The 13,850-nt window shown below is 41.1% G+C and overlaps 1 protein-coding gene across 4 annotated transcripts in view; it reads left to right on the top strand.

Moving 5' to 3' along the window:
* The window catches only part of mark1 (MAP/microtubule affinity-regulating kinase 1), a 30,667-nt gene extending 20,281 nt beyond the window's left edge, over window positions 1-10,386 (top strand). Inside the window, exons 4-16 of one of the 4 annotated variants that reach the window (XM_010768494.1) lie at window positions 1,408-1,456; window positions 1,989-2,054; window positions 2,394-2,464; window positions 3,607-3,663; window positions 4,520-4,756; window positions 6,411-6,530; window positions 7,175-7,274; window positions 7,810-7,922; window positions 8,011-8,164; window positions 8,863-9,044; window positions 9,171-9,262; window positions 9,374-9,514; window positions 9,678-10,386. In XM_010768494.1, the coding sequence (XP_010766796.1) occupies window positions 1,408-1,456; window positions 1,989-2,054; window positions 2,394-2,464; window positions 3,607-3,663; window positions 4,520-4,756; window positions 6,411-6,530; window positions 7,175-7,274; window positions 7,810-7,922; window positions 8,011-8,164; window positions 8,863-9,044; window positions 9,171-9,262; window positions 9,374-9,514; window positions 9,678-9,975 (1,680 nt within the window). In that variant the 3' untranslated portion in view covers window positions 9,976-10,386. Of the gene's footprint in view, window positions 1-1,407; window positions 1,457-1,988; window positions 2,055-2,393; window positions 2,465-3,606; window positions 3,664-4,519; window positions 4,757-6,410; window positions 6,531-7,174; window positions 7,275-7,809; window positions 7,923-8,010; window positions 8,210-8,859; window positions 9,045-9,170; window positions 9,263-9,373; window positions 9,515-9,677 lie in introns of all 4 variants that reach the window. The other 3 variants (XM_010768492.1, XM_010768491.1, XM_010768493.1) reach the window with 3 other exon arrangements.
* Window positions 10,387-13,850: the final 3,464 nt, after the last annotated feature.

Here is a 13,850-nt window from a genome sequence, read left to right as displayed (position 1 = left end):
AAGAGATATAATCCCTCCATCTGGTTCTAGGTCTACCCCTTGGTCTCTTCCCAGCTGGACGTGCCTGGAACACCTCCCTAGGGAGGCGCCCAGGTGGCATCCTAACTAGGTGCCCGAACCACCTCAACTGGCTCCTTTCGACGCGAAGGAGGAGCGGCTCAACTCCGAGTCCCTCCCTGATGACCGAACTTCTCACCTTATCCCTAAGGGAGACACCAGCCACCCTGCGGAGAAAACCCATCTCGGCCGCTTGTACCCGCGATCTCGTTCTTTCGGTCATGACCCATCCTTCATGACCATAGGTGAGGGTAGGAACGAAAATGGCGCGGTAGACAGAGAGCTTTGCCTTCTGGCTCAGCTCCCTTTTCGTCACAACGGTGCGGTAAAGAGACTGCAGTACCGCTCCCGCTGCTCCGATTCTCCGACCCATCTCACGCTCCATTGTTCCCTCACTCGAGAACAAGACCCCGAGATACTTGAACTCCTTCACTTGGGGTAAGGACTCATTCCCTACTTGGAGTGGACAGTCCATCGGTTTCCTGCTGAGAACCATGGCCTCAGATTTGCTTTTAAATGTGCTATATAAATAAAACTTGATTTGATTTGAGGGTCACAATTGACACAATGATCTTCATCCATTTTCAATTATTTAGAACAAACCATCACCACACCCAACGCCCCCTTGAAAAGTTTAATAACAAATAAAACACATTGATTCCACGCTCAGATATAAAAATTAAAAACACAGTGACAAAAAATTATAATTATAACAATAAGTAAAAATCGATCAGTAAGTACAAATATAAATAAGAAGATATGTTAAAATAAATAAATAAAAAGAGAAATATTTCCCGCTATCAGGTCGGGACTCGGGAGTGTTTGGAGGTTGTTCAAATAATCTATCAAGCATTGCCATGTGTCATACAAACTGTCTACAGATCCTCTAAGAGTACAACTCTGCTCTTTTTTGCATGTTAATGTGAAGATAATGACATTATGCAGAAGACGCCTAACTGGTCGTAAAGCCTTTATACTGCCGCTCTGCAGGGTTTGCTGTGTGCTGTGCTGACTGGCTGTTTGGATGGCCGTCTGGCTGGACTGCAGCATGTCAGTGGAGTTGTAATTCTGGTCCTTATCTGTGTAGGGCAGGGTTTAGTGCAAAGTTGTCACTGCATAAGTCATATTGTTTTAACCAGTACAGTATCCCATGATCCTCAAGTTGTCTCATATTCCTAATCCAGTGTTTTACGCACACAAACTTTGAAGTTTATTTTGGCTCCTTTCTCATTCCTCACTTTCTGAATCAGTGCTTATAAAGTGCTTTCACTCCAGAGACAGAGATCAGCCTGCATGTAATGTCATGTCGACCCGTTTTGATGCATCAAATGTTTCTTTGTGTCTCAACAGCTCTTCAGGGAAGTCCGGATAATGAAGTTACTGAATCATCCAAATATAGGTAAGTTCATAGAGCGGCCTGGAGGACAGTTTATCAATAATATTCTCATGTAATTTGGACTAGTGTTACCATTTCAACCAGTACCTTGCACCCAGATTAACCAGTTTTACTCAAAGGATCAAATAAATAATTTCTTTTGAGGTCCTGTATGTATGTATGTGTGTATATATATATATATATATATTTATATGTTCAGAGGGTACCTCAGATATATTGTTCAGGTTCTTTTTATTTTAAAAGGACTAGCAGAATCAAGACAGACCCAATAGTGTGAAGATCTTTACAGTAGCATTAGCTACATGCAAATTCTTGAGGTGAATTTCGATTTTGGAATACATTGGCTTTCTAAAGACTTTATTCAGACTCAGAGATCAGTTTTAATGCAACGAGGGAACTCTAACCCGAACAGTAAACTTGGCTAATACTAATATAGAACCTTCATTGGAAAGAAACAACTTTTTGTTAATATTTCATTTTATTGATTTGTATCTTCTCCTCCTTTTTCCTTCCATTCTCTCAATTCCTCCTGCAGTGAAATTGTTCGAGGTTATTGAGACGGAGAAGACACTTTATCTGGTGATGGAGTACGCCAGCGGTGGTGAGCGAAACACAATGCATTTCCAATAAATCTTTAACATTTGGATAGTTATCTATTTCTTCTTGTTATTTCCACAATATTGGTTGTAGAGCCAGTGAATGCAAATCAGTAGGACACATAGTCAGTACTGTATACCACAAGGTCATGTTGGTTGAAGCTCTCCATCTAATATTCATGTATTCTGTAAACTATTGAAGTACAAACCATGCCATTCGGATGCTTTTAATGAAAAATAACTCATAGTGATGGTGACTACATGATTATAGTAACACTAGTTGTGATAAAAGTGATATATAATGAAAATGATTGATAATGGCATGTTTCCTCTCACTACTCCAGGCGAAGTATTTGATTATCTAGTGGCTCACGGCAGAATGAAGGAGAAGGAGGCGAGGGCCAAGTTCAGACAGGTGAGTCATCAGTATTGCAGCGCTCGCGCCTCTGTCGTCATACCATTCACTGTTTTCAGAGGGAAGACTGCATGCACCAAGATCCAGCCTCGTCACCGACTGCAGAGGAAAGATGGAGCGCAGATAGCGTGGCCTAAGAGAACAGGAAGGCTGAGAACTACTCCCTTAACAAGACGCTGCTCTGACACCTAGTGGTGCCACAAGAGCAACAAGGCATACTCAGCAGCTCAGTAGCATCTCTATTCATAATCTAGCAACATCCACACTGTTCATATTTAAATTCCATCATTGATGTTCTGCGATGACTCAGAGGAACTGTGTGTGACACAGTGTGGGCAGCATGAGTGTGTGTCGCAGTAAAGATAGATCAACATTCAGGAAGGTAAACATGTTTGCGGTGTGGCTGAGAGAAAGCAAGTGGGCGGTATCTGTCAAGGAACAGAGCTTTTTTCTATTTGATTGATGCCATCCGGGCATATGTCGGTGGGTTATAACTGTCAACTGTCATAGCAACTGCTCACAGTGTCACAGGATTACAGGGACCTTTGAATGAAGGACACTTGAAAACTCTTAACATTTGCAGGAGAGAAATACATTTCAAAGGCATTGGATTGATAGGAGGATGTATGTGGAAGGACTTTGGATAGGAGAGGACAATAATCTGATATAGTTTCCTTTTTTAAGAGCAGTCATGCCCTTGTGTATAATTAATTACAATCTTTATAGCAATTGAAAATATTAAAGACATCAGCAGACTAGCTACATTGAATGGAATCTTTGTCAGCATGATGCACGGTAAACATTAGTCGTCCAAGCTTTTGGATGTAAAAGAAGGCCCATTTGAAAATCTCCTGCTACCTCCACAGTGAATCTGAATAACTTTCTTACCTGTGGCTAAAAGTTCAAATACTCTCTGGTTTCGGCTTCTAAACCAAGAGGTGGGCTCTTACAAGTTGGCCATTGTTATGGAGTAAGATATTAAACAAGATCATAATCTGCATATAATAAACAGTAATGCCCATCTTCTATATCTGTTTAATACATCTCTACTTCTGTCACTGTTTTTGAAAAATGCGTTAAAGAGCTTTCTTTCTTAACATTAAATTCACCTGAATGTCCAATGACGTGTGTTTGTATTTCAGATTGTGTCTGCAGTGCAGTATTGTCACCAGAGGAGGATAGTACACAGGGATCTAAAGGTGAGGATGTAGACTCTTGCTCTCTATTAATCCTGATATCTGATTTCTCATGAGTAGTATCCATATCTACAGTAGCATGTATATCTTCAGGAAGCCCTTTATAATTATCTTTCAGTGCTGTTACATTAACTAATGACATTGTGATTAGGGCTGCACGATATGGAAAAGAACTGACATTGCAATATTCTTTTCCCCCTGCGATATATATTGCGTTTTTTAAAACTATATTTAACCGAACGAAGGGTATTAGTCACGGACGTCTGGACCTTAACTGCTTGACTCATTATACCTTAAGTCATGATTTAACATGACATGAATGAAGAAAAGTGGTGTCTAGAAGGGATCCAAGAGATTAAACATATTACATTAAACTATAGGAAGCTTCATTATCACATTAGGGAATTAACATACGTGACCAAATTGGTAATTTAACTTTTTATTCCACAATTAAAACCTTTTTTGTGCAAATAGCAGCAAAGTAGTGGACATCTTTTAAACAACATTATACAAATAAAATTAAGAACAGCTATACACCAGCTCCTGTATGCCGTTTTGAACCTTTCTCATATGGTGTAACACCGGCAAAGGCATCTGAAATAGTTGTTTGCTGTGCATGCAGACTCAGAGCCTGCATGTCACTCTACTCAAGTGCCCCTGACATGAGAGCCGCGCAAGTTTTCCTTTTGTAGCAAGCAGCAAAATAATTGTAACATGACGTGTTTGAGTTCATTTACCTACTTAATATCGAACGCCCTAAAAAAATGTGAATATCGCGCATGCGCATATCGCGGTTATCGCCATGACACGGTATATCGTTCAGCCCTAATTGTGATTGCCTCCTCTCTTCCCATCTCAGGCAGAGAACCTGTTGTTGGACGCAGATATGAACATCAAGATAGCTGACTTTGGCTTCAGTAATGAGTTCACTGTGGGCAGCAAGCTGGACACTTTCTGTGGCTCCCCGCCGTACGCTGCTCCTGAACTGTTCCAGGGGAAGAAGTACGACGGACCAGAGGTGGACGTGTGGAGCCTCGGGGTCATCCTCTACACACTGGTCAGCGGATCACTGCCCTTCGACGGACAGAATCTGAAGGTGTGCACTTGCTCTGGTTCTAGGGTGTATCACTATGTGGACGGAATAATGCATTGCTTTAAAGGTCTTAGAACATTGTTTCTGTTTTAAAGTGTACTTCTGATGAGCCACATTTCACTAGCATAGTAAACAAAATCTCTGCTTTCCACCTCTGGCAAACACATATCGATCGGTATCCTTCGAGTACTTCTAAGGTATCGTCATGTAACACTTCTGTATTTTAAATATTCGGTCTCTCGTTTACTTTATTGAAGCCAGTAGGACGGACAATAATAATAATCCTTCATGATTGAAAAGTCCTGATTGTCAGGATTTTGTTCAGAAAGGGTTCAGACTAAAAAACATTACAATCAAGACCACTTTACGCCACAATGTGTCAGGTGTGTTGAAATGTGAAAGAAGCCCGCGTTTTTTTATTTCACACATTTATCTGTGGATGTACAACCAAGTGCCTGACTGTAAGTACGGTGTGTATACCCCTCTCGCTGATGGCAAGCTTTTTGCCCTTTCAAGTGTGGATGTTAGGAAACGGTAAAAACACTTTTAGACATTTTAAATGACAGCTCCCTAATGCTTTCTGAAGACTTCAACATGTCCTCCACAACTAAGTATGAAAGGAAATGTTCCCTTTCTGTAGAAACGGAAAAGGAATTCAAAGTCCCAATAGAAAAAGTAATAGCGAGTGCTATGAGACTTTTTTAATAATCTAAATATATGAATCATTTTTGAGCTTGAGTTTGCATTGACAGAAATGGCCTAGGTATAAATAACAAGTGCAAAATAAAGTGCTACAGCCTTCTATTTTGTATCTATATGTTATTATTTTAAGTGGAGTAGGAACTAATTTCTAACCAAGATAAGATGTTCAAATGCATACCCAGAGATGAGTTACTTGATTAACTAAATGAAAAATGTGAGTTCCTCTCTGTGTATCTTTTGGAGTTAGACATTGTAGTGCTTTATCCTCCATGCTTTTAATAATGCAGCAGTTTTTGTGAAGCTGCAGTGAATCCAGCAGGTCAAGAAAAGTGTTCTGGGTTAAGAGATCTGTGACCTTTTTTAATGGCTGCGCAAGTGCAACAGCCAAGGCCGGAGGCATTACTTTTTAGGTCTGTCTTTCCGTTCCATTCCAGTTCCAATATTTCAGGAACACCTTGAGGGAGTTTCTTCTTATTTGACGCAAACTTCCACTTGGTTGGAGTCAATGTCAAACTGATTTTGTACGTCAAAAGGCAGAGAGAACATTTTGAGCATTCAGGTCATTGTCTAAAGTTTTACTCCTAAAAACTTTTTTCAGTTTAAAAGGTCTGATAAACACAAGCTTTTAACAGCAGACAAAGAAAGTAAGCAACTAGCTCGAGAATATTATGAAGCATTTAGCTCACAAAGAGATATACTTTCCGCAGGAGTTTACTGAAAAACAGAGCGACAAGGAGTGTGAGCATTGAACCTTGCAACTAAATATGACTCCGAAAAAATGCTTATGGAAACTGTCTGTTAAAATGTTTAGCATAACAAATCTATATTCGATGAATGTGTTATGGCTTGGTCTGCTCTCTCCCCCCAAACATTCATTAATGTTTCTCTTTGCTGGCTTTTGTTGCTGAATTTCTCATTTGGCTTCATGTCTCTCTGTCTATCGTTCGGTGTGCAGGAGCTGAGAGAGAGGGTCCTGCGGGGAAAATACCGTATTCCTTTCTACATGTCCACAGACTGTGAAAACCTGCTGAAGAAACTACTAGTGCTCAACCCTGTCAAACGAGGCAGTTTGGAGGTATTTATCGCAGTTTGCGTTGTCTTCATAGTTCTTTGATCTCACTTCAGGAATGTTTTGCACAGCGGTCGAACAGACGGTCGTAAGGATTTCAAACACGATTGTCGTGCGTCATCTGAAAGCAGTTAATTGCTGCTGTTGTTAATTACCAACCAACAGGGAGAGTGGTCTTACAAAAGTGGTAAATGAAAGCATTCAGAAAGCTATAAAGAACATTTATTAAAACATTGTTAGAAATCAAATGTTTTGTTTAAAATCAATCCTTCTGTGTCGTAGTTTCACTGCTTGCGCGTTTTAAGGGATAGTTTTGACTTGTTTCTGCTTTGAAAACCATACAAAGTTGTCGTTCAATTCACATTCATTCTGTCCAGAGTCGATAACACCCCCGCTCTCAGACCCAGGCTGCAGTTCAATAGTAAAGATTTTTCCAATGATAATAACAATTGATCACACTTTTGTTAGCCCAGCTGATTTCATCAAGAAGTCATTCATTCTCCTCTGTCCGTTGTGCCATTTGCCTGGAAATAACTGTCATGTTGTATTACTAACACGCGTGAGTCATTATTAATTATATGCAATTGTAATTGAACTAATTACACTGGACATGCATAATAAAAAGCTCTGACACCTTGTTTCTTTGTTAGCAAATCATGAAAGACCATTGGATGAATGTGGGTCACGAGGAGGAGGAGCTAAAACCTCACATCGAGCCGGAGACGGACTTCGCTGATTCAACCAGAATAGGTGTGTGGTTTTAGTAAATATCCAAAACGCAATTATACGCAGTTCACTTAATTTTCCATTCCCCCACATCCAGTTTGAAGCTCGTAATTGCCCAAAGCACAAATAATCTTCTTGTCTTAAATGTTGAATATTATTATACTTTTAGTAAGGGTTGATGATATTTATATTAATTTTGTTTTTTAAAGTAAGGAATCTATAAAGAGCTGATTTTGGGGGATGAGAGGACTTAAAGTATATCAGGATTATTCTATGTGACAATGTTGGTTTGTTTTTTAAAATGTCACCCTAAATAATAAAGATGCAGATCAAGGCATTAGGTGGAAGATATAATAATTCCTTATACTTATTATAGCGCTTTTCTTCTTCTTCCATGACCCATTTTTCCATGACCCATATAGATTCAGGGACTCTGATAAAACTAAACCACAGGCAGAATGTCTGTACAGTATGAGCTGCTGGTGTGTGTTGAAAGTGACTCTTTATATCACGTTCAGTAAACACACTGTGATTCACAATGACTTCTATCTGCTGACAGAGCTCATGGTGACGATGGGCTTCCCAAAAGATGAGATCACAGACTCTCTACAAAACACCAAGTACGATGAAGTCATGGCCACCTACCTGCTGCTGGGCAGAAAAGCTCCGGAGGTCAGTTTCCTTTGTCTTACATCATCACCAGTAGTTAAAGCATTAAGTCATGTGACCACACCCCTCATCCTGTGTCTCCATGTTTCAGTTCGAGGGGAGTGAACCTCTGAGCAACAGCGTCCTGGGTCAGCGGCAGCGACCGACCAGCGACATCAACAACAGCTCCAGCATCTCTCCGGCCCATCCCAAGGTCACACGCAGCATCTCGGCCACGCAGAAGCAGCGCCGCTACAGTGATCATGGTGGGGATGATGATGGTGGTGGTGGTGGGGTCGTAGAGAAGCCAAGTAAAGTAACCTCATCCTTCCCAGCTCTGAGAGTGCGGCTGGCTGCATGCTGTGTAGGGGGAAGTTGCTCTCAGTCACTGAGGAGGATTGGCCACTTTGCAGAGCTCAACTGGTGCTCTCACTTTTAATAGCTGAATAAAACTTCAAAATGCAAAGTTATCCTCAATAAATAAAACTGTTATAGTAAAAGAAAACATGTAGATCAAACCTAGACAACCATTTGCTAAATGGTTATTTTCATAATCCCTGCATTCAAATGATATCAGTGACTCAACCTCAACACTGCACAGGTTGTGGAGCAGCTTCCTCCTATGTCATGTGGGGCCATTGTGTCTGGCGCCATCTGCTGGCTGGCTGCGTTCCTGCAGCTGCCTGAGGAACAGCACCTCAAAGCATGAGGAGGGACGGCTTCGCTTTGTACCTGCTTCCCTTGGCTTCAGTAGCTGTACGACTTGTAAAACAATGTGTTGGTGACGTGTGTTGATCTGATAGATTGAATGATAATCTGGGCTTTAAGTGGCTTTGCTTGACGCTATTGTAACGAAAGCTCTGTCCTTGTTTGTTCTGTTTTGTCTGACAATTATATAAGAGGTGTTACAGTGATATGTTCAGTGGAAGCTTTGTAAGTGTGTTCATATGTGTGTCTCTAGTAGTCGGACCGGCTGTGCCCCCGGCAGTATCGTACACGAAACGTGGCCAGGCCCTGAGTGTGGAGAGCGACCACAGGGAGGAGTGGGACGGAGCTCGCCGGCTGGAGCTCAACACCTCGAAAGGAGACGTTCCTGCTTCGCCTCTGGGGGTGCAGGAGAGGAAGAAAACTACAAGTGCTGTGGGGGTGAGTAAGGGCAGGACACGTGGCTACATAAACAAAAAGCACCATAACTAATATATGTTTAGATAAGTACATTTTTAGTTTTACATTCTTTTTGCCTCATCATTGCTCTCTTTTCTTATAAAACAGACCAATGGATCAATGACTCGCAGGAACACATATGTGTGTGAACGAACATCTACTGACCGCTATTCAGCTATTCCCAATGGCAAAGACAGCAGGTAAACAAGTACACATCCACACAGATACCTTTTCTGTCTAACTTTAAAGCCGTTATTACAAAACCCCATTGTACGATATTGTTCTGAAATATCTTGCTCCTTGGTACACAGTTTAACCGAGGTGTCGGGGAGCACCTCATCGACTGCGATGAGCTCGACAAGACCTCGTCACAGCAAGTCCATGTCGTCGTCAGGGCATCCTTCAAAGAGCACACTGCCCCCCATCGACGACAACACAGAGCTGAAATCCAGGTGAGCAGCTTGATCTGCAATACATGTGTATTCTTTGTATGTAAAAGTACATTTGGGCCACAGTATGATAGTATGCTTTACTTCCAGATAACAGTATTTAAAGCAAGCAAGCTAACACAGAATCCTTTGACACATGTAGTGATTCTTCCTGTTTACGTTGCAGCTCCTCTCCGCGGGGTCCCTCCACCTCTCCGTCTGCACACAGTATTAGCACCCCAGAGAAGAACCGGTTCCCCCGGGGCACAACCAGTCGCAGCACCTTCCACGGAGCTCAGCTCAGAGACCGGCGCAGTGCCACCTACAACGGCCCCCCGGCCTCCCCCACACTGTCCCATGACACGGGGGCTCTCGCTCAGCAACGCAGGGGCACCTCGACCGGGATCATCGGCAAGATCACCTCAAAGTTTGTTCGCAGGTCAGTGAAAACAAACCGGGTTTTATTCACCACAGTTAAGGTGTAGATACATTGTCTTTGGCATTGAAGTGTAAGCCGTCATGAGCGCTCCTCTTTTGAAGAAATGTATTTCTTTGACTACTTAGTCCGACAAAATCATGGAAGTTGTTTTATATAACTGTCTGACATTATGACTAATCTTTGCTTACAGATATTACACTTAATGTCAGTTGTATTAGCTCTACTCGATCGAAAGAAAAGCCCATTTAAACTGTTACATAGCTCCGGTCCAACTAATCTCTACAAGTTTTGCAATTTAACATTTTTAATGTATGTCATCTGCTTTCATTGTTGAAAACATTCTCTTTACATGCATCCACAATATGAATCTGAACACTTTTTTATATCTATAGCTATACAAAGTAAAGCGGAAACTGATGGCAATAGTTTTTAAGGTATTTACTGTAGTCATAAACACTGGACACATTGAATATCTGATGGCTAAAAGATCAGTCATGGATATTTGTATATCTTTGGTTTAGTATACACAATTCTACATATTTCTCTCAGTGAAACAAATACAGAATCACAAGCTCCCTGCAGCTTCAGCAGATACCATCTTTGATCTCCTTCCAATCTTTAGTGCTCCTTATACATTAGGGCTGCAACAAACGACTCATTTGATAATCCATTAATAAAACATTCGGATCGTTAAGGTTTTAACTGTACTACTACTTGTATCAATACTGCTTATCGATGCGGTCCTTTAACGATAATCTTAACGTTTCTTTTGAAAATAAATAAGGTAAATTAATTAAACAAATTGTGAACAAAATGAACATAGCTTTTTATTTAAATTAAATAAATAAATTTCACATCAAAAGAACCAAGTGTTTTAACAAATCGTATTAATAATGTGATGAAAGGAACTGTAAACAACAATGTTTTAACAAATCGTATTAAATAAATAACTCTGTTACCTCTAATCATTAACCTATGTTTGTATCATTGAGTTCACTGTGTGTTGCTGTTAGTATACATACATAACACCTGACGTGGAAACGTTACTCGTGGATGGGGCTACAGAGCTACTAGAAAGACAGTCGAACCCGGTGCATTTCTCCGTCTGAATGTGCTGCACTTTTGCTAAATGTTTAGACAAATTGCTCGTGTTACCGCCCTTACATGCTAAACTCTTATTGCACTTTTGGTAACGAGCATTGTCCACGTCGAGACGGGTAAAGTTTAACCACACCTCGGAGCACGTTCTCTCCGCCATCTCCGCAGTGTGTGTGTGTGTTGCATGCATGTAGCAGCTGCGTGTGTGTGTAAACTGCCCCGCCCCCTCGCACACAGACGGAGGGGAGAGATCTCTCGTCGGGTTGGAAAGATAAAAAATACATCATAGACGCATTTTGTAGTCTTATTGCATATTAGAAACGGAGTTGGCGAAACTAAGACTGCGATATAATGTTTATGTAGCAATAATACATATGACATATGTTTTAAATGTCTCCTGTACCGATAGAAAAGAGCGATAACGTTGGAGCTTAACGGGGTGTAGAACACATGTGACGTCACCAACGAATCGACGACTGAATTAGTTGCCAACTAATTTGGTAATCGATTAAGTCGATTAGTTGTTGCACCCCTAGACTGGGGTGAACAGTTTAGCAGAAGTAACGCAAGAGGAAATACTCCTATGCTGATACAGGCGGCCATTTCTTAGTTTTCCATCTGACAGGGCAGACAAATATTCCTCAAGTACTCTGTGTATGTGTGTATGTGTGTGTGTGTGTGTGTGTGTGTGTGTGTGTGTGTGTGTGTGTGTGTGTGTGCGTGCGTGCGTGCGCATTTACCCATTGTGGTCCTCTCCAGACCAGATGTCGTCTTCATAGAAAACGTCATCATGACTGTTCCTGGACACCAAGTTGAATACCTCAGAAAATCTAGAAAGACACAAAAAACAACAATAAAAAGTATGAAATAGTAAAAAAAAATGTAACAGTTTGAGTCACACTACAATTTCCTTTTATTTTAAACATATGCTATTTTGAACACTCCCTCTGGAGGGATCTTTGGGATTGTTTGCACACCATAACACCATGAGTGCATAACACACTACAGGAAAGGGAAAACCCCAAAAAGCATAGGTGACCTTTAATCTAGATCTGCAACGAAATCCCTTTGAAACCTGCCTGCATGTTTTAAGATGTACTTTTTAAACCCATTTCCAATCGATAGGAGTTTCTCAGAGTTTCTAACACAACTGAAGAATGGAGGATTCATGTAACGGCAGCATGGTGATAGATGAATAGGGATGGAACAGTATTCTTTTTCTCACACAGGATTTGTTTGAATGTTTTTTTACCTGTCCAGGTATTCGGCCAGCAGTTCCTCCACAGCATTAGAGTAGAGCCACTCCTTCTCCGTCTTCTTGGTGTACCCAGGAACCTCCTCGTTCTTCTTGTTGAACTTCAGGTTCAGGCCAACGTTTGCTTTCTGCTCGCCACAGGGACTGCAAACAAGGAAGTAGAAAGATATTGGTGCACAGAAAGAAAGAAAGTTCTCCTCAATAGAACAAATCTACTTTTAGATACAGAGTTTAAAGAAGTTAACAGCAGGAGTGGGCGATGTGGAACGGGCTGCTGGGATTTTTATTTTCAGAGACAAGCAGGCCATTGGAGTTTCAATTCTAAACATATTTTCAAGAAAGAACATTGACATTTCAGAATAGCGAAACGTGTGAAAACTACCGTGTATGGTCCATTTCTCCACTTACTTCCTCTTAGAGCCTCGGCCAATGAAGATGCTTCCCGAGAAGCGGGAGACGAGGTAGCTGGTGATGCCGAGACGAGAAGCCAGAATGTATCCGGGACTGTACTTCACACAGTACTTCTACAGAATACAACAGTGCACACGTGAGGAAAGTATTCTTGACACTACATCTCATTTCTTTGGCTTTGCAGGAGTGAAGGTGTTTCTTACATGCTGATTCTGTATTAAGGGCTCCAGCTGTGGTTCGTGTGGCACGTTGAAGACCACTCGTACACGGCCTTCGTTGATGACATCACTAGAGTCCTGCACCTGTTGGATAGTAATAAAAGAGATTTGGGACTTGATATTGAATATTCCTGTACATTTTGTAATCTACAAGAAGAAACTATCGGCCATTAATTTATGAATGTGTATTGTAAAATATTGTGGTATGATGTAGAATGTTTTATTAGAAGAAAGACGGGACAAACGGTTCATACAATTAAATTAAAAAAATGTTTTAAAGTAATAAAAGAGATGGCGTGATTCAGGAGGAGACATTGTCAACATGTTGGCTTCCAAAAAGAATTGACGTTACCAAAAGAACATGTTGCAAGATTAAAAGCTATACGATTGGAGTATCACATCATTATCTGAGAGAGGACGTACTTTCTCTACTGACTGAAGCTGAGAAGTGATCACATACCTCGCCCATGGCTCCATAGTAAGGGTTCCCCACCATGAAGACATTTGTTGCTGGAGGGAAAAGCTCGTCTAGGCTCCTGAAGCAGCTCTCAGACGAGCAAAAGGCCTCGATGTCCTGAGGAGAGAAACGCAAGTGAGGAATATGAGTGAGAAAGCAAGAGTATTCAGCATTATCACTTAAGATGACAATGTCACTCTAAATTATTCTACCACGTCCGTACATTAAATATCAGGGTTCATACATTTTTACACCAATGATTTTCAATGACTTCTCCATCTTTAGCTAATTTTCCATGACCGAAAAAGATGACTCTTTCTCAGCGGTACCACTGAAAATGGTTTATTTTAACATGGAACAGGAAAATAAGGTCTGCATATGAAACATGTTGTGCCTATCTAAAACAAATCAAATAGCTTACTAGCTTCACGCTAACGCCACTAAAATCTCTCACCAGCAAAACACCTCGTCAGTTAAATGCC

Source organism: Notothenia coriiceps, unplaced genomic scaffold (assembly GCF_000735185.1).
Source record: "Notothenia coriiceps isolate Sejong01 unplaced genomic scaffold, NC01 NC01_scaffold00005785, whole genome shotgun sequence".
NCBI classification, from domain to species: Eukaryota; Metazoa; Chordata; class Actinopteri; order Perciformes; family Nototheniidae; genus Notothenia; species Notothenia coriiceps.
The sequence above is the reverse complement of the archived record's forward strand: the minus strand, read 5'-3'. Positions and strand labels throughout refer to the sequence as shown.